We start from the raw sequence: 26,513 nt of genomic DNA on the forward strand, positions 1-26,513 counted from the left end.
CGAAGCAATAATGCAAGGCTGATGGAAATGCGTTAATAGCCATGAAAATCACGCAACCGGCGATTTACAGTGAAATCTGACAGAGCCAAGGCAATGTTATCAGACAGTATATTTTCAATTACATTTTGAATTAGTAATGCATGGCCACTTAATGCGGGTTTCGTTTCCTGGACTTTAGTCAGTAGTTCATAATTCTGCCAAGTAAATGCGTTGGCGGAAAATCCCGACAAGAACATTAGGAGGGGCTCGGGGTCACAGAGGCAATTAAAACAATTGTAAATTATCCCTGGAATGGTTGTTCCACAATGCTGTAATGTGATCATTCTATTAAAAAGTAATAAAAACATTAGAAAAGGCAATTACGCGCATTCCTTTGAAGTTGTCTTCGGTTTTAAATAGCGATCAATCAATTCTTTCTGCCTTACCTGACCAGCCCAAATTCATTTCCAAATTGTTTCTGGGTGGCAATGACTGCAGGCTGGAGAGAAGTATGCATGAAAATGCAGACTGTAGAGCATGGGTACTCACAAACTTTCTCTCGGGGGCCAAATTTACAGTGTGGTTTTTTCCGAGGGCCGCACCGGTGGGGGCGGGGTCAGTGGGGGAGGGGGCGGGGCTAGATCAACAAAAAAAACTATGACCATGAGGTTGATCACAGGTCCCTGCAGCGGATGCCTTCTTCGACTGCGCCACCACACCCGGCATACACACATCTATCTCCTTCCCTCGCTCCCTCTCTCCCTCCCTCTCTCGCTCCGTCTCCCTCCATCCCTTTCTTGCTCCCTCTCTCTCCCTCCCTCGCTCTCCCTCCCTCGCTACCTCGTTCTCTCCATCCCTCACTCCCTCCCTCGCTCCCTCCCTCTCCCGCTCTCTCCCTCCATCCCTCTCTCCCTCCCTCTCGCTCCCTCTCTCGCTGCCTATCCCCCTCCCTTGATCCCTCTCTCTCTCCCTCCCTCCCTCGCTCCCTCCCTCCCTGTTTGTCTGTCTGTCTCTCTCACTCACTCTCACTCCCTCTCCCTCACTCCCTCTATCTCTCATTCCCTCTCTCGCTCCCTCTCTCTCCCTCCCTCTCTCCCTCCCTCTGTCTCCCTCCCTCTGTCTGTCTCTCTCTCTCTCTCTCTCTCTCTCTCTCTCTCTCCCACTCCCTCCCCCTCTCATTCCCCCTCTCATTCCCCCTCTCACTCCCCCTCTCACTCCCCCGCCCTCACTCCCCCGCCCTCACTCCCCCGCCCTCACTCCCCCGCCCTCACTCCCCCGCCCTCACTCCCCCGCCCACACTCCCTCGCCCACACTCCCTCGCCCTCACTCCCTCCGTCGCCCTCACTCCCTCCGTCGCCCTCACTCCCTCCGTCGCCCTCACTCCCTCCGTCGCCCTCACTCCCTCCGTCGCCCTCACTCCCTCCGTCGCCCTCACTCCCTCCGTCGCCCTCACTCCCTCCGTCGCCCTCACTCCCTCCGTCGCCCTCACTCCCTCCGTCGCCCTCACTCCCTCCGTCGCCCTCACTCCCTGTTAACCTCACTCCCTCCGTCACCCTCACTCCCTCCGTCACCCTCACTCCCTCCGTCACCCTCACTCCCTCCGTCACCCTCACTCCCTCCATCGTCCTCCTCTGTCGCCGCCCTCCCTCTGTCTCCCTTTCCCTGTGTCCCTCTCCCTCCCTTTCCCTCTCCCCTCTCTCTCTCCCTCCCTTTCCTTCTCTGCCTCTGTCTCCCTCTCTTTCCATCCCTCCCTCTGTCTCTGTCCCTCGACCTCCCTCTGTCACCTCACCCTGCCTGTGTGTCAGCCCCGGGTGAGACAGCTTCCTGACACACACAGCTGCACCCAAGCACTTCACAGGTCGTTAAAGGCCATTTGCATGCTAATGAGGCTTTGTTGGATTCCACCTCATTTTAGGCCCCTGCAGCTCCACTCTGGCTAAGTGAGAATCGCCCGACCCTGGCGCCCACAGAGCAGCAGAGACTCTCAGAGTCGCGCTGCAGCAGACAATCGTTAAAAGAAAAAAAAAATACATTGGTAGGATGTCTGCAACGTCCGCGGGCCGCCAGGGAAGGCTTGCCGGGCCGCCCCTGGCCCGCGGGCCGCCCCTGGCCCGCGGGCCGTACTATGAGTACCCATGCTGTAGAGCCTTAATTAATGGCTGACCGTCGGTGCAAGTTGGCTAGCTTTTGTACATCGCTGCCACGGCGAACGACAACTCCCAGAATCCTTGCTCCTCATGTGACGAGCAAGCCTGGTCCATGACTGGCACAATGGGGCTGGTCCTTGCCCTCAAGGATCTGGCCACAAAAACAAGTGCGAGCGGGCGAAAACTGTAGTTAGGCTGCTTCCGGACTACACGGAAGTTACTGTCGGATCAACAGCCAACAGAAAGCAAGATAAGAACAGCCGTGCCACAGTTAAACTAATCGCAAGCGGTATGACAAATTACACGGAGTTTCACCCAGCATGAAGATTACTTTGTCTCGCTGAGACAGCTCATGCTCTGCCAAGGCGAGAACTAAAAAACAGCTGCGATAGCTGGCATGATTCTCCCTTTAGGCAGCAGATAACCATATCAAATCACATATGTAAAACCATGGAACATTGTTCGGAACCATAGCAGCATCAGGGATTTTCGACTTTCACAAATGCAAATCATATGCATACATGCCAACATTTCAGAAGGGCAAAGTGGGAGATTTTTTTTTAAAAATCGGGAGAATGGGGCCTTTAATCGGGTTACTGTCACGTAAGGGCTTTTTAAGTGTGCTATTGCAGGGTCGGACATTTGAAACGCAAATGCACGTTTTCATCTTACCTTTCAGCAGCATAGAGCGCAATGGCAGGCAGAGAGAGGGTGATGCAAGTGTTGAACACTGGCTTGGCAGGTTGCTGGCAGTGCATTCAAATCCAGCCCCCCCACTACCCCATAAAGAGCTTCCCGGGCACACACACAGCGCCCCCAGTACTTCACAGGTCTTTAAAAGACCATGCACTTGTTAATGAGGTATTGTTGGTTTTCACCCCTTCTAGAGCCCCTGCATCACCACTCTGACTATTGCTGGAAGAATTAGCATGTTACACAATACCAAGCCGTGTCCGCTGAAAGTCCAGAGGAATCGGGTTTTTGCTTGCAGGAATCGGGAGGCGGGAGACTAGCCTTGAAATCGGTAGTCTCACGCCTGAATCGGGAGGGTTGGCATGTCTGCATATGAATTGGGGGCTCTTCCGCTTGGTCGCACAATCTGCTTTATATGTTATATTTTCATTTCTTTCAACTATACCAGCAACTCCTTGGTGGGATCAGGCCAAAGAGCAATATCATAAGATTATATTTGCTTGGTATGTATTGGCACCAGAATTGATCCCTTCCAGCCATCTCGTACTGTGCAAGTTAAGTAAATTTCTGAAAAGAGAGAAGTGAGGATCAGAGTCCAGATACAAGGGTCAGATTTGAATAGTGCTGCTGGCAGCCCGTTTGGGCCAGGAGCCCCTGCTGTTCTTGATCCTCCTTAAGACCTTGCCCATCAGTATTTCAGTGGGCCATACCTTGTCTCTGGGGAGTTCATATGATTTAGATATTACTACTGTCGCTTCTGATGTGCTGAGCTCATCCACTGAACAGGAGACCAGCAACTTATTTAGTTGGCTTGCAATATTCTCAGACCATTGGCTCTGGGTTCTGCTAGAACTTCCCTGGGCTGGTTTTCTTGCCTAATGCGGCCATTCTGGGGGGTTGCCTTGCAGATGAGCAATATAGCTACTGAGCAATTTTTTAATTGGATAGGTAATGCCACTAACCAACTTGCATCTGAAGAAACGATTTCTAAAAATAGATTGTCCCCCTCTGCTCCGTGGTTTATGGATTCTCTTCGAGAACAAAGACAGAGGTGTAGGAATTTAGAAAGACACTGGCGTAGATCCTACTCTCTGGAGCAAAAGATGTGCTTTAAAAAAGAACTCATTAAATATAAAAAAATGATTTTGGAAGAAAAAAGAAAATTTTACACATCCAAGATAGAAACAGCTAAAAACTCTTACAGAGAATTGTACCAAGTGGTGAAACAGTTATTGGGTAGAGCACCTGATCCTGTCCCTTCGCCGTCTAAAGCACTTACTGATGCCTTGGCGTTATATTTCTATGAAAAGATAGATAACATCTATGCAGAGTTTTCCTCCAAAGTTACCATTCATACTGATCTACTTAGTACTACCCCCCTGATTTTTATTTTTCACAATTTAAAGACATTACAGAACAGCATACAATGGATATTTTAAAATCTGTAAAGGCCGGGTCTGCCCTTGACCCATGTCCACCTAAAGTCCTCTCCCCGGTCATCAACTTGATTGCGCCGGTGATAACTCAGATATGTAATGCCATGTTTGAGACCGGGATTATTCCAACTAGGCTGAAAAATACACTTATTAAACCACTCCTTAAGAAACCCCACCTGGATGCAGATGAATTGAAAAATTATAGACCCATAGCTAACTTGCCCTTTCTGGCGAAGGTTGCAGAAAAAGCAATGAACATGCAACTGTCAGAATTCATTGAGAAACTTCGTCTGTTGGACGATACGCAGTTTGGGTTCCGCAAGCTGCATGGACCCGAAACTGCTCTCATTAAGGCTTCAGAGGACATAAGGACAATCAGAGACCAGGGAGGCACCGCAGTGCTCATATTGTTGGATTTGTCAGCAGCCTTCGACACGGTCGATCATGATATCCTGATCGACCGTGTCTCGGCACTAGGCATCCAACAAAGAGCTAAAGATCTACTGTCTTCTTTCCTGTCGGAGAGAACGCAGACAGTTAGTCTTGGGCCATTTCGATCGGCCAACCTAACCCTTCCTTGCGGAGTCCCTCAGGGCTCATCCCTAAGTCCGACACTCTTTAACATCTATGTGTCGGACCTAGCTAGTGTGATAAAATCTTATGGGATGAGCCTTACCTCTCACGCTGACGACATTCAGCTGGTGTTGGCCATAAATAGAGATGAAGACACTGTAGCGGCGTCTTTCCAAAGAGGCATGCTGGCCGTCAAGGATTGGATGGCCAGCAATTGCCTCAAGCTTAACACCGAGAAGACGGAGGTGGTTATCTTTTGGAAACTGTCCCCTGTCTGGTCCAGCTCCTGGTGGCCTGCTTCATTGGGGTCGATACCTCAACCGGTCTCAAAGGTTAGAAATTTGGGAATAACATTTGATGACAACCTAAACTTTGTTCCCCATGCCAACCAAGTGGTGTCCACTGCCTTCTTTAAACTTAGAATGATAAAGAAACTTATTCCATTCTTACCAGAAAGCGCAGGAAAGACTCTGGTTAGTACTTTAGTAATAACGTCGCTAGACTACTGTAATGGACTGTTTGCAAATGCACAATGCAGGGTTATTAACAAAATGCAAACGGTCCAAAATGCAGCTGCTCGTCTGCTTTCAGGGACCCCAAAATTCCAGTCAATCTCACATGTTATTCGGAACTACCACTGGCTAGCGATCAAAAATCACATAAAATTCAAAACCTTATGCCTGACCTATAAGGCTGTTCATAAACAGGGCCCTCAGTTTCTAATCAAACAACTGGCTTTTCACAGTCCCTCGAGACATCTCAGATCTAAGACTGCACTTCAGCTAGTGGTTCCCCGTACCAAGACAGCCTCCTGGGGAGATAGACGTTTTGTGGTGACAGCAGCAAAGCTTTGGAATACATTGCCTCTACACATCCGTTCTGCTTCATCACTGCTTCAATTTTGTAAGATAATAAAAACCTGGTTGTTTAATCAGTAAATCTAAGCTCTAACATCCTGCATAGAATCTGTAGTGCCGAGACGCCCAAGGGCATTTGTTTGCACTTTATAAATTTCAAAAATAAATAAATAAATGATATTGAGAGATGAAGCATCAAGGGGGATCTATCACACAGATTGCAAACCATGTTAATGTCCCAGGCTGACAATTGTATTTTGTTTCCTATCTTTTTTTGCCTTCATTTATTTCTTTCCTTCTTTGTTCCTTTTAGGCTTCCTTCCCTTTTTGCCTTCCTTCCTTTTGCCCTTCTTTTTTGCCTTTTTTCTCAAAGGCGGGGTGCACCCAATGTCAGACTGATGGCTTTATTAGGTCTGTTAGCCAAGACCTTTTGGTTTTATTAAAAGTATGTATAACATAGTTGCATTTGGGATTTTTCAGCCCGACTTAATCCATTAGTCTCATTTGAAGACAATTTTTTTCAATTCCGAAAGATTGGAAACCAGTCTGATTATGTTCTGTCTCTGTACTTCCCATCTTCCACGTGATGCATACTCCGGGTATAGCGTTCTGCCTTCTAGTACCTTTATTGGCCCGAGTTATTCATTTCCGGCAGGGCCTGGATGATCTTTATTCTCCGGTCTTCTTTTGCTGGGAAGAGTGCCCCAAGCTTAGAAAAGTCAGCCGCTAGTATAGAGTTTTTGTCATTTCCTCTTTTCCCTTCTGGCTTAAAGGGGTATCCAATGTAATAGACTGTTATTCCCTCCCCTGAACTTAGCAGAAGGCTGCAGAGAGGTCAAGGATGGAAAACATTTTCTTTGCCTTCACTAGTGGTTACATTTCACTGATCTTTGGCAAAGTATGAGAAAATGGGGTATATTGTATGGTATGATTGTGTGACCCCTCAGTGTAATACACTAACAACCCCTTTAGGACCAGTCAGACTTTGTTGGTTTAATCTTAGCTCAACCCCGGGTAGCTATGGCTCTAAACCATCAGCTTACACAAAGGAATGTGTAAAGCATTTCAACAGCACCAAAACAATTGCATAAGAAAGAGACGATACACGCTAGATATCCAACACCAATTAATAAAATAGATTAGATTTTAATGAATTTTAGACACCAAAACGAAGAAGTTCCACCGGAGGGTTCTTCAGCTATAGATTTTACAAGGTACAGTAAATCACAACTTTTTACTTGGCTGCGATTAAGCATTGCCGCTTCAACTAATTGACACTTAGAAACTTGGGCAAGTTGTAGTTCATTTGCTTAGTTACTCTAGGATGGAAGGGAGCCAATCAAGGGGACCAGCAAGGTCCACAGGAACAGTTACCTTCTCACAGAAAGCAGTCTTCAGTCCAGTTCCTGTGTCAGTGGTACCCTGCCATTGACGTCTATTGGGGTCCTAATGCAAGGAATACAGGATACTGGAGATGCCCAAGGATACTGTGAATATGAAAGGGGTATGTCTGTGGCTACTCCTCGATCCACGGGCTTAGTGAGGCGATCATGACCACATCGGTTGACCTCCCTCAAAGTCCTCTTGAGCTTGGCAGAAGTCCTGTTGCCACAATGCTGCCAGTCGCCTGGTTCAATGGTTACCTTCTTTTGGCAGTGACTTGTCTTTTGAGTGACCTAGCTGCACTCCGACGACTCTCCCAGATCCAGCAGACTGAGCTGCAACTTTGGATTTATCAGGTCTTGGTCCCTTGGGCTGCACTGAGACGAGGAGCAAAGATCTGGAGAACTCTGCTACAACTCACCAGCTAGGCTACCTCCGCTTCTGTGGCCCTGTGCTGCGAACAGGATGTCAGCCAACAAACCCTTGAAGCCTCTTGCTTCTGGCTGGGCTCAGGAGTCAACTTCTCCACGAGCAGGACACATCAAGCATAGCCCTTTTCTTTGCTAGCCCAAAATGCAGCAGGTGCAGTTCAACTTTGGTGCAGCCTCTCTCTGCCGGGTCCTTGGCACAGTAGGACAGCCCTCCATTCCATTGAGATCTGAGTTCTGGGTACAACGGGTGCCCCTTTTATGCCCAGAAAGTGCCCTGGGGAGGTCACTAGCCAATGGGCTACCAGGGTCCCTACCACCTGAGGACAACTTCCTGTGAAATGTGGCAGTGAGCTGTCCCAGAATGCTCTATTCTGCCCACTCTCAAAATGACAGAACACCTTTCATGGTCTCAAGAGCATTCCAGCTCATCCTAGGATGTGGCTTATACTGGTCTACACACCCAAAGGGAAACTGGTATGGTAACCCTCTTCCCCCTCTATCCCCGCTGCCAGCTTGTCTACCTACACCATAGGGCAGCCCCTCCCACGTGTACTTGTTACTGGCCCTTCAAAGGTGGCTTCCCCTCTGAAACTCGCCTTTTGTGTCAAAACTATGTGTGGCTTCCTGCCAAGAGGAGCTAACACGTTCTCCAGTGGCAGGCCTCTATTGTTACCTTGCATGTGGCAACACGTAAACATTAATTTCAACTTGGACATGAAGTTGGGCTTAATGTAATGAGTTGTTGATACCTTGAAGTACCAGCTTTGGTAGTCCCATTCAGAAGTTAGCACAGCGTGTAGCTCTCTACTTGCTATTGGGGTTACCAATCTCTCCCTGACAATAAAAAATTATCACTATGGATGTTTACAGCTAGAACATGTTTAATACATGCTCTGCTATGCTAAAATGCTGTACCCTGCCTTAGGACTCAATAAACCTGCTGTAGGGTTGGTGACTTACTCACAATATAAAGGTACCTTAAGCTTTGCCAAGTCTCCAAATTGCACAGTCAAGTTAGCAGTGTTTAACTGCTCTCCCTGCCTGCAGAGTCAGACCGGGGGCTATGTTTTACCTTATCCCACTTAGAGTGGTAAAACAAGTTTTACAGTCCCTAGGGCGACACTCTAACTTGTAGGTCCTGTGTGCCCTTTGGTACCATATACTAGGGACTTGCAAGTAAATTAGGCCGGCAATGCCAAGTGGATATAAGCTAATGCACCATAACTATTTTAAGGGTCAGAGCACATGCACAGAATCTGCAGGGCTCAGGTTTTTCAGAACCATTACACCAGTGCCTAGTAATCTATATGGGAGCAAAAAGTGTGTGTGTGGTGTGGGGGAGACCTGCAAAATGCCAGTTTCCTCACACAAGGGAAACCTATCAATGAAGATATTATTATTGAAGTCCTGTAGGTCCACATGTTGTAATCAGAACGCTCCATCGTCTCCATTATGTCAGCCTAAATGAATTTCTGTAGTAGTCTTCACCTCTAAGTAAAATGAGAATGTTTCTAATTTTATGAATTTTTGGTTCATCCTAGCCCTTAAGAACAACGTATGCCCAAATCCTTCCGTGTGCATATTCCACTGCTAAAAATAATAGGAAACCTCGCTAATATGCCCCTACCAATAGTTTCCTACTTGTTCACTGTCAGAATCTGATTGTTGCTTCTAGAATCCACCACTATATGTAGGTCACTTTGATTTAACCAGCCTATTACAGATTGATTTTTTTCATCTTTGTAGATTTTGCTTGCGGTTGTTCTGTTTTTGGACCTGAAAATCAGAACCTGTACGTACACCTTTTTTTCGACTCCCGACTATGTCATTCAGGGCTTTTGTTTGATTTACACAATTTTGGACCTGCCCTTTATTTCTGTCAAAAAGGTACTGCCAGTCATTTTCTTCCACAGTCATATTGGGAACCCGAGTCTGTTACCGTATGTAACCTCACCCCTGTTATGCTCATGGGGCACAACGTTTTTTTTTTTACCTACCTTTTGCCTAAAATGTTTAAAATCACGTTCTCCTTGCCATTTTAGATATGAGAGTGATTCATGCAGTCTTCCTCCCTGCTCAATTTCTCCTATTTGCACATTTTGCCCTTTTGTTCCCTTTCACACCAGCTTTTTTCTCTCCAAAGAAGCCGACTCGAGCCCAGTTCCATAAAGCGTGAAATTTATTTAAACAAAATGGCAAACAAACGCCTATCGCGTTTCTGTGCAGCCGCACCTTGGTCATGGGTAATTTTGGTTTGTACACTGTGAAACTTAAAGTGCTCAATAAACATGAAAATAGAAGTAGGACTACCTGTCCCAACACAAGTTGATGCTTTTGAAAGTTGGTAGCCATCTTAAAATATCAAAAGACTTAACAAGTGTTATACAAGTGTTATATACAAGTGTTATATACAATCTCACGATTATCTCTGTGGACACATACGCTTCATAACCTCTTCAGCGCGACCGCGATTCCCCCTCCGGTGCTGGGCCCTAATAAAAACGGGCGTGGTCATGACGGAACGGTTCCGTCATGAGCACAGCTCAACCGTAGCTCATGACGGAACCGTTCCGTCATGAGCATCGAAGGGGTTAAAGGTTAATTTGATTGTTAAATTCATAAAGTAAAATAAAAAAAATTCGGCGTCCCCGCCTGTAACAGCACCATGATGTATACTTTACAAAGTGCTCAAGTGCCACTGGCATTTTGATTCAATTCTTCCAAGTGGGCAATATCACGTGCACAGTGAATCGGTGCATGCTTAACACAGTTGATTACATTAAAGCACTTATATTCAATTTCTCGTGCATGCAGCACCCGATGTTAGCAATAAGCCCTGTATTCCTATTCAATTTAGCCCAAGTGGGCATTAACACTGTGCTGAACCAATTTTTAAAGAAACTAAATCATGTATTACACCATATTCTCGTGAAAATGTAATGACTTTCCACAAGAATCACAAAGTTTGTTCATTTCATTTAGGCTGTTCTTTGTTGTTCATCCCTTTTGTGTGCTGACAGTATGTCTCCTACAAAAAATAATAAAAATGTGTGATCACTGTGATGTAAGTGCATATTAAAAACAAACTGTAGCTTCAATATTTACAGAATACGAAAATATTAACATCTGAACTTTTCGGTACACAGCACATACAGTAAAGATCATTCCAAAATGTTCAACCTAAATGGATAGAAATTTCCTCATCCTTGTTTAATCCTAAAGGTTGTATTGTGTCATATTTGATGATCCTTCTGGACTCCAGCTGTTGCAACTCTCTTACTCTATCCCCTCCCCTCTCCGATTTTGGAATCCTATCGAGGGCACAAAACTGCAACATGTTTACATTCTTATGATGCAATTCTTTGAAATGTCTTGCAATGGGATATTGTTTATCCTCATTGATGATTGCCCTGGTGTGCTCTAAGACTCGTTTTTTAACCTGATGTATAGTGCTTCCAATATATACAAGTGGGCAGGGGCAATATAAAGCATAAACACAAAAATCTGACTTACATGTTAAATGCTTTTAAATCGTGAACGGTTTCTGATTTTTAAGGCGAGTTCTTTCCTGTTTACGCTATTTTTGCCTGCCTTGCATGCCTTACAGGTAAAGAATTCCTTTATAGTTCTCGAGTTTTTTCCTTCCTTTATAATGTTACTGCAAAGCATGTCTTTCAGTGCCGAACATTTTCTGAAGGTGATTTTTGGTTGACTCCCTATTGACTTTTTAGGTCTCGCGACCTATCAATGCGCGCAAGCGCATTGAGCGGAGCGAGAATTCATGTCCTCAAAATCCTCGTCAAACCAAGGGCTTCTTGCTGCGGTTTTCTTTAAGTTCACGTGAATCACGTGACCAAACAAGCACGCGCATCAGCCTCCCTCCCTCACGGCCGCACAGCACATCAAAGGGCTTCGCCCAGCGTGCGCTCTGCGGCTTCTCCTCCCCCCTAATTATTCATGCCTCTCCCCGTCTGCTCCAGAACATCTTGGAAGCTCCCGGGGACTCTGCACGTCGTCAGCAGTCTCGGATTTGGATCGCCGTTCTTTGATTGTGGCCAAGTTGTTGTAATATGAAGCTCGTAAATTCAACTACTCTCTGCATGCAGTACAGCACACACAAGTTGTACCGCAAACGTTCTATTGCTCAGCCCCCTTATTGTAGTGAAGCTCCAGTTGCAAAGCAGACATTACAGAAAATCACCCATTTTGTACGGCACTTTCATAACCACAGTACTCGCTAAGCACAGCACTCATGTACAGTACAGCCCCCACATATAGTACAGCACCATTTCACAACGTTAAGTGTCTTCTTTTATTATACAGTGTCTGCTTGTTGACAAGCACCTATTTTAAATGCACGGAAAATGCTATTACTTTGTAGTCGTCAAGATAAATAACAAGCATTGGCATAGCCAATAGGTCTCGCATTTGGGACCTTATAAGTGTTTAGCCATGCAACAGTTGATTTTGTTGCACCAAGGTTATTCGGCTGCATAACTAAATACTTATAAGGTCTCAAAAGCGAGACCTATTGGCTATGCCAATGCTTGTTTAATATTGGATCAAGTTCCAAAGCGTGCCAGTATTTTTTAAGGCTGTTTCTCACCTGCCATGACTGATCTGAATATGCAGTGATGAACCTAATGGGTTCATCTTTCTCTCTTGGTAAAGATGTTGGGTTCAAGAGATCTTCCCTCAAAACAGATTTAACTTTGGCGCAAGCCTTTTTTATCACCTTGTTTGAGTGTCCCCTATCCAAAAATCTTTCCTTCATGTTGTCCATTTCTTTTTCAAATTCTGATTCTGTGCCACAGTTTCTTTTTGCCCGTAATAGCTCCCCATACGGTATGCTACAGATCAGGTTTTTGGATGGCAACTCGCAGCATGCAAAAGGCTGTTCCCAGCAGTTGGCTTCCGGAACAGCTTACTTATAAGTCTGCCTTGTTCAACATTAACAACCACATCTAGAAATTCGATAGTTTGTTTTTCTATAGTGCTTGCAAATCTTAAATTACAATCATTTATGTTCAGCTCGGCGATAAATTGCATGGCCTCTTCTCTTTCGCCCTTCCAAATGCAGAAAACGTCATCTATATACCTTGCCCAGAGGACCACATTCTGGGTAAAGGCCAAGATGTTACTGGCCCCCTGCTTCTCCCACCATCCCAGGAATAATCCCGCGTAGTTGGGGGCGAAGCAGGTCCCCATCGTGGTCCCCCGGGTCTGGCAATAGATGACACAAAGTAGTTATTTGAGAGACAAGTTTGCATCATGCTTAATAACATTTGTGTATGCAAAATATATTTTACGTCCTGCTGTTGTAAAAAATGTCGATTGGCCTTCACTCCCAGATGATGTGGTATACATGTGTAAAGGCTATTGACATCTAATGTTATTAGCCACATGTTATCCCATTTAATCTTTTCAATAAATCTTAAAAAATCATGTGTATCTTGAAGATACGAAGGTAGTTTTTGGACGTAAGAAATGATCGATGTATTTAGAAGTGTTCTCATAAGTACTCCCGATGGTAATCATTATTACTGTTCTCATAGCTACTTCTATTGAGAAAAGTAATAATGATTACCAGTTGCAGTTGTTACTTTGGAAACAAGAAGGGTTACTTTCTGATGAATACAAATTCCTCAAATGTGACCATCCCAAACGCGCAGCACTGTGTTTACTCCCAAGCTACATAAGAATAAGGAGAATCCCTCAAGACGACCTATCGTGTCCTCCATCGGGAGTACTTATGAGAACACTTCTAAATACATCGATCATTTCTTACGTCCAAAAACTACCTTCGTATCTTCAAGATTCACGTGATTTATTAAGAGTTATTGGAAAGATTCAATGGGATGATAACATGTTGCTAATGACATTAGATGTCAATAGCCTTTACACATGTATACCACATCATCTGGGAGTGAAGGCCAATCGACATTTTTTACAACAGCGGGAGGTAAAATATCTTTTGCATACACAAATGTTATTAAGCATGATGCAAACTTGTCTCGCAAATAACTACTTTGTGTTTGACCACGTCATTTATTGCCAGGCCCGGGGGACCGCAATGGGAACCTGCTTCGCCCCCAGCTACGCTGGATTATTCCTGGGCTGGTGGGAGGAGCAGGAGGCCAGTAACATCTTGGCCGTTACTCAGAATGTGGTCCTCTGGGGAAGGTATATAGATGACGTTTTCTGCATTTGGAAGGGCGAAAGAGAAGAGGCCATGCAATTTGTCGCCGAGCTGAACATAAATGATTGTTATTTAAGATTCACAAGCACTATAGAAAAACAAACTATCGAATTTCTAGATGTGGTTGTTAATGTTGAACAAGGCAGACTTATAAGTAAGCTGTTCCGGAAGCCAACTGCTGGGAACAGCCTTTTGCATGCTGCGAGTTGCCATCCAAAAAACCTGATCTGTAGCATGCCGTATGGGGAGCTATTACGGGCAAAAAGAAACTGTGGCACAGAATCAGAATTTGAAAAAGAAATGGCCAACATGAAGGAAATATTTTTGGATAGGGGATACTCAAACAAAGTGGTAAAACAGGCTTGCACCAAAGTTAAATCTGTTTTGAGGGAAGATCCCTTGAACCTAAAATCTTTACCAAGAGAGGAGGATTAACCCATTAGGCTCATCACTGCATATTATGATCAGTCATGGCAGGTGAGAAACAGCCTAAAAATACTGGCACGTTTTGGAATTTGATCCAATATTAAAAAAGTCAGTAGGGAGTCAACCAAAAATCACCTTTAGAAAATGTTCGGCACTGAAAGACATGCTTTGCAGTAACATTATAAAGGAAGGAGAAAACTCGAACGGCATGCAAGTCTGGCAAAAATAGTGTAAACAGGAAAGAACTCCCCTTGTCTAAAAATCTGAAACCGTTCACGATTCAAAAGCATTTAACATGTAAATCAGATTTTTGTGTTTATGCTTTATGTTGCCCATGCCCACTTGTATAAATTGGAAGAACTATACACCAGGTTAAAAAACGAGTCTTAGAGCACCCCAGGGCAATGATCAATGAGGATAAACAATATCCCATTGGAAGACATTTCAAAGAATTGCATCATAAGAATGTCAACATGTTGCAGTTTTGTGCCCTCGATAGGATTCCAAAATCAGAGAGGGGAGGGGATAGAGTAAGAGAGTTGCAACAGCTGGAGTCCAGAATGATCATCAAATATGACACAATACAACCTTTAGGATTAAACAAGGATGAGGAAATTTCTATCCATTTAGGTTGAACATTTTGGAATGATCTTTACTGTATGTGCTGTGTACCGAAAAGTTCAGATGTTAATATTTTCGTATTCTGTAAATATTGAAGCTAGTTTGTTTTTAATATGTACTTACATCACAGTGATCACACATTTTTATTATTTTTTGTAGGAGACATACTGCCAGCACACAAAAGGGATGAACAACAAAGAACAGCCTAAATGAAATGAACAAACTTTGTGATTCATGCGGAAAGTCGTTACATTTTCACGAGAATATGGTGTAATACATGATTTAGTTTCTTTAAAAATTGGTTCAGCACGGTGTTAATGCCCACTTGGGCTGAATTGGATAGGAATTCAGTGCTTATTGCTAACATCGGGTGCTGCATGCACGAGAAATTGAATATAAGTGCTTTAATGTAATCGACTGTGTTAGGCATGCACCGATTCACTGTGCAAGTGATATTGCCCACTCGGGCAGAATTGGATCAGAATGCCGCTAGCGCTTGAGCACTTTGTAAAGTATACATCGTAATGCTGTTACAGGGGGGGATCGTCGAAAAAATTTCATTTTACTTTATGAATTTAACAATCAAATGAACCTTTATGAAAATTATGTGTCAACAGAGATAATCGTGAGATTGTATATAACACTTGTATATAACACTTGTATAACACTTGTAAAGTCTTTTGATATTTTAAGATGGCTGCCAACTTTCAAAAGCATCAACTTGTGTTGGGGCTGGTAGTCCTACTTCTATTTTCATGTTTATTGAGCACTTTAAGTTTCACAGTGTACAAACCAAAATTACCCATGACCAAGGTGCGGCTGCACCGAAACGCGTCGGGCGTTTGTCATTTTGTTTAAATAAATTTCACGCTTTATGGAACTGGGCTCGAGCCAGCTTCTTTGGAGAGAAAAAAGCTGGTGTGAAAATTAAAAGAGGATCGCCTCCTCGCTCGAGCCCGCCATCACCAAGTGGCCAGGAGATCGGCAAACTTTGATCAAATATATATATATATATTAGCAGCCCGCCCCAGCGTTGCCCGGGGAAGAAGGGGGCTGGGGGCAGCATTTCAGGCCTGCGTGCACTCATGGCTCCTGCCCGTCCCTCCGCCCGTCCCTCTGTCCACACCCGCGGCTCTAGGCTGCTTCACTTACCTCACCCGCCGGCGTTGCCCGGGGCAGAAGGGGGCTGGGGCAGCATTTTGGGCTTGTGTGCACTCATGGCTCCCGCCTGTCCCTCTGCCTGTCCCTCGGTGCGCACCCGTGGCTCTTGGCTGCTTCACTTACCTCACCCGCCGCTCCTCCCCACGCTGCTGATTTTACGGCTCAACTACTCCTCCGCTTCTCGCTGCTCCTCACCGCTTGACCGCCGCTCGCCGCTCCTCCCCGCGCTCATGTCCTCTGCTCTTCCTGTTGCTCCTGAACGCCGCTCCTCCCCGCTCTCCCGATGTCATCATGCAGACGTCGCGGCCGGCGCTACTTGCAAGGCACTACTTTATTTTTATTTCTACATTTTTTTAAACAACGTATATTTTTTATTTTTATATAGCCTATGTCCTTCTGCTTGCCCTGAGGTTTTCAAATATGTCTTGGGTGTTTGGGTTGGTGGTGTGCTTTTCGAGTTTACCTGGCTCAAAGGACACAGTTCTCTCTTTATAATAGTAGTATAGATAAGTCAGGAAACCTTTGCTTTAAGCGGCAGTGAAGCACGAACACAATTTCTTCCAGGTAGCCTTTTTATTTTTTGCAAATTAGGCGATCTTTGCTCTACGCGTTTCGGGTTAAGCAACCCTTACTCACGAGTGTTTGTGTTACTAAAGTGATAGGTTTAAATAATCATGTGACAGTTTGTGCACAAAACAATATGGAAAACAGACTTCTGCTGTTGTGTATAACGTGTGAAAACATAAATTTCTTAAACACATGTTTTTTTTGGATTGCAGTTCCTTGAATTAACATTGGTGCAACTTGTTACATAAATTAGAATTCTTACAATCAATAAGTCAGATGTTTTACGCAAAATGATAACAATCCCATTGCAATAGTTTACGTGGACTCCCTCCATCCGAGTTCTGCTTTGTATATATATATATGATTATTTTACATAGGGTTGACGGGTGGGGGCTCAAGAGCCCCCACCAGTCAACCCTATGATAAATAACTATTCATACAAAGAACAATATATACCTCAATACATAAAGACAATCGTGGAGAAAAAGAAACAAAAAAAGGGGCATTAAACGTCAAGAAAACCCCCCCGCTATGTTAAGGAGAAAAATGCCATGGATAGTTCTTGCAGAAGTCGAATTCTTTGATGTTATAAGTTGATGTTTCTGTCCCCTTTCCGAGTTTGTATGGGACCATTGTCAGGTCAGGGAGAGGGTCAAAATCTATCACAACAGAAGGTTGAAAAAATATAGCCTCAGTTTAATGGTTAAAATTGCTAATGATGGCAACTTAAAGAAATATATTCACAATGTCACAAAATCCTCTGGCATCTTCCTCTCTCTATGGCATACCTTCCAGTAAACCTGGTTAATGTGATGTTGAGGTCCAGAGTGTGTCCCTGTAGCACAATCCGAAGAACTTGGTCAGCATTACAAGTTGACGGGTGCAACAGGCTGTCCTTAAAAATGGATAGACTTGTTACCTCATAAAAAAACTTAAAGGAGAAAACGTAAAGTTGATTCTTCTCGTGAATTTAGCACCTGTGTTCACTATTGTGATGCGTGAGAGAGAGAGATAAGAATACATATTGCACAGCATAAACACCATGAAAGAGAGGACTGTGAATGTAGTATTATTTCTTAATTTGTGCCTGTATTATTTTTTAATTACATTGTGCTTCTAGGTGTTATTTATTGGTATAAATACCCACAGTTCATTCAAGTCTTCAAAGTTTTTCTCTGAATGTTAATCTCCTCATAATTCAACAAATACAATGTCTTTAGCACTGGCTGTGACACTGCTCAATCTATGTGTATTTTCTATTTACCTTTTAGACCCTTTGGTGCAACAATGGTTTTGCTGCACGTGAAATGCAAGGACGAAAGCCAGTTTCTGTTTGAGACAACAGTGGAGGTGTCCCTGGAAGAGCTGACAAAAGAAATTGCTTGCATCTATAATAGAAGGTTGAAAGTGGAGAGAATATGTTTCGGTAAGGCGGTAAGGGGTCACTGTACCAAAATGTGGTAAGGCAAGAAAAAAGTACAACCAATCTGACAAAGAATAGCATATTCAATTATGTAAAATTAGTAACTGCAAACTAGGGTATTAGGAATTAATGTATGTAGGACGCAACTGTTTGGGATCTTGTACATTACTAAAAATCACTTCCTTTTTGTATGCCACTGCCCGACAATTTACTCTGAAGATGTAGAAAAATGAATAAACGTGGTTATCAGCACGGCAAACAATTTGTGCCAAGAAAGCTGATTGACCAATTAGCCAAATGAAAAAATGTGTTATCAAGTTGGTGGGAAATTTGGATGATTCAAGCATTTTCGACTTTTGATCTGTGGCAACATAGAGCTCAAAACTTGAGCTGTGCAGAAAAGTTGCCTCTTCCCTCCTTACATGTACACGCCCTGCGATAAGACTGCTTTCTAAGTTTGAAAATCAAAATGGTTTGTCTTCATGTCCATTCAGATATGCAAGTATCCATGGACCATTGTATGCTGGACGTAATACCTTGTCCCCTCACCGCCTATCCGTCTGATACAGGATGATTCTCTTGCTCGGTGGACCCCTCAAGCATCACAGTCTCGTCCACTATATGACGATGCCCCATCACCAATCCCGTTAACCTTGCCCCCCTTTAGATTAGAATCTGGGCAACGTTCCCCTTCGACCCCTGTTCTGCCCAAACCTCTGCTCAATGACCTCCCCATCACAAGAAGACTACAACCTCAACGTCAAACGGTCCTCTAGTACCCACTCATCAGATCCCTACTCCGGAATTATACAACACCACCACAAACCTCACAGGCTCTCACCGAGTACCCCCGACACCGCTAGACTCTCCTTCACACTCTACACCCCCCGCCCACTACTCAGATTTGATGACGCGCTTAGAGGACATTACTCGACAATTGCTCCTTCTCACAATGGAGATACATGACTTGAAAGGCCTAGCAAATGATATTTTCCCCATGATCAGCTCTTTTCAGCTCTACAAACTGGCCCAGAGCATCCATTATGGATAGTGAGCACAAAGGTCAGCTGTTAGCCCCCTCCATTACAAACCCTAGTCCCTCTCCATACTCCCAACCCTGCCCAAGGAAAAATTAGTGCCTCCCTGCGTCCACTAACAATTCGAACATGACCCCGCTAAGGCAAATTCACCCCATCCTTTCCAACTCGGACAAAGAACCTCACCGCAATCTGAGATGCAGCATCTCTGACAACCTCACCAGGGTGAACACCTCCCAGACTCTCGCCCCCCCAATCCACTACGTCTCAAATGTGTATTACTAAACTGCTGATCAGCCAATAAACACACATTAGACATCTTTGACCTCATCCAACACAATGACTTGGATATTATCTTACTCACTGAAACTTGGTTAAATCCCGCCTCCACTCCTATCTTAGACCTCCTAGTTCCCCCCACTCATGAATATTATCAGGCTTGATAGAGCGCTAAAGACGGGTGGAGGGCTAGCTTGTATCCACAGGAACACTCTCTTGATCTCTCACGTGGAGTCCTCTTCCCCTTCCTCTTGTGAATACCTAGGTCTAAGCATCTCAAATAAGAAACTACAGATCTACAAACTACACACCTTCTACCACCCCCCCTGGGGACAACCTCCCTTTCAGTGAACAATTATTGGAAATCATCTCTAGCAATATCGGCTCTGCTGTGCCACAAATCTTGTTGGGTGATTGCAATCTGCATTGGTCTAACCGCAATAATCAAGCGGTAGCCTGCCTTAAATCATTTCTAAATGCTCATGAATTGACTCCGCACTGTGACAAACCAACCCATGCCAAAGGAGAAACTCTTGACCTCATCATCTCCAAGGAACAGACTATCACCTTAGACTCCCTAACTGCGTGTGATTGTTCTGACCTCCACAGCATCCTTTTCTTTATTAATAGGGGGGTTGTGATGAAGAAGACTCAATCTCTGAAATCAAAAGTATGGAAAAGGGACATCAGATCAGTAAACCTCTGCAATCTCGCTGACCACTGTAAATCTATCCTCTCCTCTCATGCCGACCTGATCGGGGTGCAAACACTCACTGACGCCTACAATTCGACCATTACCAACATCATGGGTGACATTGCACCACTACAACTTGAAAATGCCTCATCTAAAATATCCAAACTGTCTTATAACGACCACTTAAACACAGAACGTCACAACCTTAGAGCAGCTGAACGCTCTTGGCGATCCAATCCCTCCTTGGACCAACTAAAACTTCTGAGAGAGGTCAGGAGCCTCTACAACAAATTGATCAAGCGAGCTAAGACTAACTATTTCAGACTACAATTAGACCAAGTTGCAAACCGCCGAAAGGAACTCTTTCGATTGGTCGAACGGCAATCTGTTTCTACTCCAATTCTCTCAGATCCAGTTAGCAACCCTTCCTCCTGTGAAGACTTTGATGCCTTCTTCACGGAGAAATCACGGCTCATCTCTACTGACCTCGCTTCTAAGAAGGCGCTATTACACTCCTCTATTGCCGCCTCACCCCCTGACCTCTTCGCCCGCCTGAATGCTAAGAACAATGTGTCATGGGGCAACTTTTCACCATTTACTGAAAAATACATTGACAAAATTCTACAGACTATCAACCCGTCCAACCACTTTGGTGACCCGTTGCCCACGACCATATTCACAAAGAGATCAAGTTCGCTCTCATTCCCACCTGGACGAAGATTGTAAATGCTTCCTTAGTACAAGGGATGGTCCCTGACCGCCTAAAAGCAGCTCAGGTATCACCTATTCTAAAAAAAAAAAAACGCTGACAAATCTGATTTCAATAACTTCCGTCCCATCTCCAACATCCCCACTCTAGCGAAACTCCTTGAAAAATGTGTTCAATCCCAACTCTGCTCACATAGAGAAGTACCAACTACTAGACCAGCATCAATCAGGTTTTCGGAGTGGTCACAGCACCGAATCAGCCCTCACACACGTTATGGATGACATTTGGAAAATGCTTGATCATAATGAATCGTGCCTACTGATCCTCCTGGACCTTGCCTCAGCTTTCGACACGGTTAATCATGACAACCTCCTATCCATCTTGCAATATAGAATGGGTTTCACGGATTTGGTGCTTCCGGAAGAGTGAGATCGCACTTTACCGGCCACGATCAGCGCAGCAGCACTAGCCGAGCAGAGGCCGGTAGAAGTAGGTGAATGGCCTTTCTCTCCGCCCGCTAACTGTAAGTAAGCACCTTTTCTCCCGACAGGAAGCCAGTTACATGATTCAGTCTTCTGGCATAGAACGCTCTCCGCAAGCGGGCAATCTTCTCTTTTTGGCACAACCACTAGAAACCCCTTTCACTATTTTGCATTCCGCCATTACAGAATATGTTCTGACGGCGTGATGAACCTACCCCCTGCCCGTTGAAGCACGCTAGAGCCTAATATTAAGTAAGCCCTTACTCAAACCATGGAATTTGTGTGTACTCCTATATGTTTACTTGTGTGTCAGTCTTGTATGTTATTACACGTTCATTCACGTTATGTAACGACTTAATGCACTATTGGAGCGCCGACTCTTTTAAACCACAAGATAATAATTGCAGAATGCGGCGATTATTTATATACGCCCCCATGTACAGGCACGTTCAAAACAAACTACAAACTTGTAGTAATGCATCTATCGAGGCACAAACACGTCTCGAATGATTTATATGAGAGTCACTAAGTATAATGCATGAGAATATGCACGCATAGATTGGCAAATGCCGGTGTCTACCATACCTCACATGGACACATGGTTCATTATCTCACGGAGGGCCTCCACCTCCATGGCATGATTTCTTGAGCACGGAGACACGTCACGACTTCTCTGGCATGACTTTATGAGCACGGAGACACGTCACGACGTTACAGGAGAGTAAGCATGATCACAACTGAATAATGTCTACATTTCTTTCCCCACAGGTCTCCCCTTTTTTAAATTTTTTCAGCTCATCGATTTTTTTCAGCTCATCGATTTTGATTGAGCTTGTATACCATTGGCCATTTTAGCCACTAGGTACTCAGGGGCACTGGACAGGGTGCGCCTTTTAGGGGGCGCAGACCTTCCGTCCACCTGATTTTGGTCCTGATGAATACTGGGCATCCGCCCTATTGGTAGAAACATGTCGACCAACTCACACCAACACATATAGAGACTCCCTGATCGTAACTCATCTACCAGGGTCTCGCCTTTAATTTTTAAACATTGTTCAGTTGCTCTAAAATAAAAGTATATTTTGAGTTAAAACCAGGACAATTTTTAACACTTTTTTACACCTACAGTCACAACCCGCTCCACTGTAGTACAGGTGTTGAAGCACATCCTGGTGACGCTAGGTCACCGGGGTGGACCCCGATGATGAAGCATGTCACCACTAGGTGGGTGAGTGAGGGGTTTTAAACAAAAGGCTGAATTTTCCCTTTTGCCAGAAAGTACGCCCTCAAGTGAGATTTTTTGAAATCTCAGTAGGGGATACTCCTTCTTTTGTTGTACCAAGTGCTTCCATGTTTCTCATCCTTCCTCCAGCACAGAGCACAAAGATTCAAGGAAAACCACTCTGTCTCCCAGCCTTCTCCAGTATTCATGGAGATCCCCCAAGGATCCGCCCCTTTCTCCCATCCTCAACCTCTTCTTGGAAGCTCTAGCTAACGCCCTGAACTCCACGAACATTTTCTTCCACATGTATGCTGACGACACACAACTCTACCTGAAAATCTCATCCCCAGAAAATATAATCTCGCTCATTACTACCATAACATCTTCTCAAAATTGGTTAACCAAGAACCATCTCCTGCTCAACTCTTCCAAAACGGAGTTCCTGCTCATCTCCCCTCCGAAACACATCCCCAAGCTAGATCTCTGGCTGACTCACTTCACTGCCTTCAACTGTGCTCCGATTATCTTAGACTCAGCCAAATCGCTCGAAATCACTATGGACAAACACCTGAATATGAACAATCACATCAGCAATGTTTGTTAAGGGACAAACCACTTGATAAGGACTCTTAGAAATATCAAACCTTCCCTGTCACAAAATGACTACTAGCGGGTGGTACAAGCACTTGTCCTGCCGAGGTTAGACTATGGCAGTGCTACTCTCTGCGGCCTACCCAAATACGCATTGACGCCACTGAGGGCCTCCCTGAACTCTGCGGCAAGACTAGTTACTGCCGCCAAATGAAACCAGCACATTACACCAGTCCTTAAATCTCTCAACTAGCTACCCTACGAAGCACGAATTCAACTAAAGATTGCAGTTCTAGCACACAAAGCCCTTCACTTCAATACTCCCAGGTACCTGACACAAAAACTTGAACTTTCTTGTGGGGCGAGAGCATCAAGAAGCGCCTCTACTTTCCTCTTGAAACCTTTCATCCTTGGTAAAAAGAGAACTTGCCTCCGAGTATTCTCAGGTGCTGCCCCTAAGATTTGGAACTCTCTACCACCGGAAGTACGCAAACTCACCTCGACGACGGCGTTCAAACTGGAAACCAAAAGATTCTGAATGAGCAAATTCTTACCCTAGTGGGTTAGACTCACCGAATTGGGTGACTTTTGTTATCATTACGATGGTACCTTCATTTGACACGGATCTTCTACTGTGCATATTATTACCCCCCGTCATGGTCCGCTTACTTCTGTTTATTATATGATCCCAGTTTTTACTATGCATATGATTGCCCCCCTCATGGCCCGCTTACTTCTGTGTATTGTATGATCCCCGTCTTTTACTAATTTGTTGTTGTCATTACACTCTTGGCCTTTCTTGTAAAGCGCTCTGATATCCTTTGGGATCTAGCTCGCGCTATATAAAACTTTATAAATAAAATAAATAAACTAACGTTTGGACAGAACGCTTTGCCAGAGCCCTGCTTCTTCTTCAGTACAAGACCCATTAAGAAATGCCAATGTAGATCAGTTGGTTTGACATTGTTATATAGAACAATGCTTTGTGGCAGTTCTGTACATAGGTGGTGACGGTTACAGATTCTCCGCCCGTAAAATCAATTCTAGAGATTGGCTTAACCCCTTCCGCGCTCATGACGAGCTGAGCTCGTCATGAGTTACGCCGCTCGCACGCTCATGACGAGCTGAGCTCGTCATGTAACGCGGCTTTTCATAAAACGCAGCGGGAAAACCGCTAGCGCGCATGCGGTTAAACTATAACAAGGCTAAAACATACTTGCCAACTCCTTCCAGAAAAGCGACAGTCAGTATGGCTATACCCTGGTTCCAGGCTGTAACAGATGGGCTCAGGTAGTATTACGATATTGGGAGCTTTTCATGATCACAACACTGTAGATCCCCCACAGGTATACCAGTTTTATATCTCAGCTTACTTGGAGAGAATGCGAACTAGACACCCAACAGAAGTTACAATAGACTGCCAGGCATATTGATTTATTGTTGTGAGTTGCTGGCACCTTTTTGACCCAAGTTTGCACATACAAGAAATCCTTACTGTCATTATTGTCTTTATTTAAAGCCAATTTGAATGCAAAATACATAAAAATATTATTGCAGGACACTAGTAGTGAATATAAATGCACAGTATGTAAAGATTATGAAAGCAGGCAACATAGTACATTCTGATGATTCCTATGTGTCTAACATTACCTAATAAACATATGAGCAATACATTTTGCTGTTCACAGAGGGTTCAGATGTTGTCATGGCATATCTGAACCTCATTTATTTCCCAGTTCTCAGCCTGTTATCGAGACAAGGCTCATATCCTTCTCTGTGGCCACACTGTTATCAGAGAGAGCAGCATTGGCGCAGTTACACAAAGCACTGCCCTGCTCTGCTCCTTTCCTTCTGGGATCTGAAGTACCTCCATCTCTAGTCGAAAATTTGGCGATTATGTTCCATCTTTCATATTGTTTATTTCCGGGGTAATCCGTGTTTTGTTCATGATATAAATCAAGTGGGACATGAAGTATAAAGTTCATGTGTATATTCACTTTAAAGCTAGAATCATCCTCCTAAGCATCAAACATTCAAGTGAATATGTGAACCTGAAGTAGTTTATCAGACTACAAGAATGTCAGCACAAATTGTTGCATGACAATAAACATGAATACATATGAATTAGTCAGTGATTGCAAACAAACAATGACAATTGAGTCTAAGGCCACACTGTCCAAGTGAGCAAATGCACAATATAGAAGGCATTTAAGGCAAAACACAGGACACATGTTTGCCTTAGAAGGGCCAACAGCATACCCACTGTACATGGCAGCTGTTCCCTTGGCCACATCTGCCATTTTGGGGCCTGTCGCACTCTGACTCCAACAGTGAGAGGAGAAACTAGACACTAAATTATTTAACTCAACAGACTTGGAGGCTCAGACACACCTCTATTCAGTGTTAAGTGCAGGAAAATGAAAAGAACCAGGAAGTGTTCTGACTGAAAAACGCAATACCACAGTTTAAAGGCAGGGAGATCTTTCTCTCAGGCGGTTGTTTGAATTGTTGTGCCCAGCCAGCATCCGCAGTTATGTGGTTGCTCGCCTTTGACTCCACCAGCGAGAGGAGACATGAGCAGTGCCCACCTTTAGGCAGGAAAGGAGAAAAGTGGACCTGCAGAGCTGTTCAAAGCTGCCAGCTTACTGTAAACCTTAAACTGTATGCCTTTCTCCCGTATATGACCATCCATTACACTGCATTCTATAACGCAATATCTGCACCTTAGTGGTTATCATGCACAACATAGAAACACTTCCCACATAGGGTCAAAATAAAGAAAACACTCCTCCACCCACACACCCGAAATAGTGTTACATGCTATCCATATAAGTAAGCGCTTCAGCACCCCACATATGGTTAGGGAGTGCTGTATAAATGTTGCAGTACAATACATCGAAAACATAATTAAAATAACAGTAAACTTCAGTACAATGGAAGGCCAGGCAGCACCTTGTTCACAAGGAAAGAAAACAAATCAACAAAACAGATGAACCCAGAAGTCCAGTCAACTCTTCATTCAGTGTTATGGGGAAGTACAAGAAAATAAAAACTATTAGGAAGTTTCCAAAACTCTACAGGTTATTAACGGATAAAAATGGGCCTGTTCCCCTGTGCTGGGAAGACTTTTTTTGTGAAAGAGATCTTAATGGCCCTTAATTTGTCAGGTTTACTTAACACATGCCCCAATCATTGTACAGAGTTGATTGCGCACGGTGAGTATCAAATAGGAACCCACAAAGAGAATTTAAAGATAATTATAACACAAGATATAAAGCCCGAGGTAGATTTTGGCACAGAGGATATTTACAGTGGAGCTGTCTGATCGGAATTTCGTTGGTGCAGATGAGCGCGAGTGCACAGGTATGAGACCGTTTCTCAAATTTTTGACAATACGGGGACTAATAGGTTTGTGCAGATCATTGATGACTGTGTTATATGGTTTAGAGTAGGGGTGGGCGGAAAACTACGTGCTGACAGCGTAGTGGATGATGCCAGCCACACCTGCTCCCCGGGCCCGGTCCAAGCTTCCGTAACCCTAGCCAGGCCGGGGAGAGCCTCCCCGGGCCCCGGTGGAGCCCCGTCCCCAGCGCCCGGACCCTC

At 44.4% G+C, this 26,513-nt stretch overlaps 1 protein-coding gene across 4 annotated transcripts in view; it reads left to right on the forward strand.

The window, feature by feature from the left end:
• CFAP298 (cilia and flagella associated protein 298) overlaps positions 1-26,513 on the forward strand; it is a 142,276-nt gene that overhangs the window by 17,671 nt on the left and 98,092 nt on the right. For all 4 annotated transcript variants that reach the window (XM_078656225.1, XM_078656227.1, XM_078656226.1 and 1 more), the window contains exon 2: positions 17,745-17,899. In XM_078656225.1, coding sequence (XP_078512351.1) covers positions 17,745-17,899 — 155 coding nt within the window. The remainder of the gene's footprint in view (positions 1-17,744; positions 17,900-26,513) is intronic.

The sequence above is a fragment of the Lissotriton helveticus genome, chromosome 8, assembly GCF_964261635.1.
Source record: "Lissotriton helveticus chromosome 8, aLisHel1.1, whole genome shotgun sequence".
In the NCBI taxonomy this organism is placed as follows: Eukaryota; Metazoa; Chordata; class Amphibia; order Caudata; family Salamandridae; genus Lissotriton; species Lissotriton helveticus.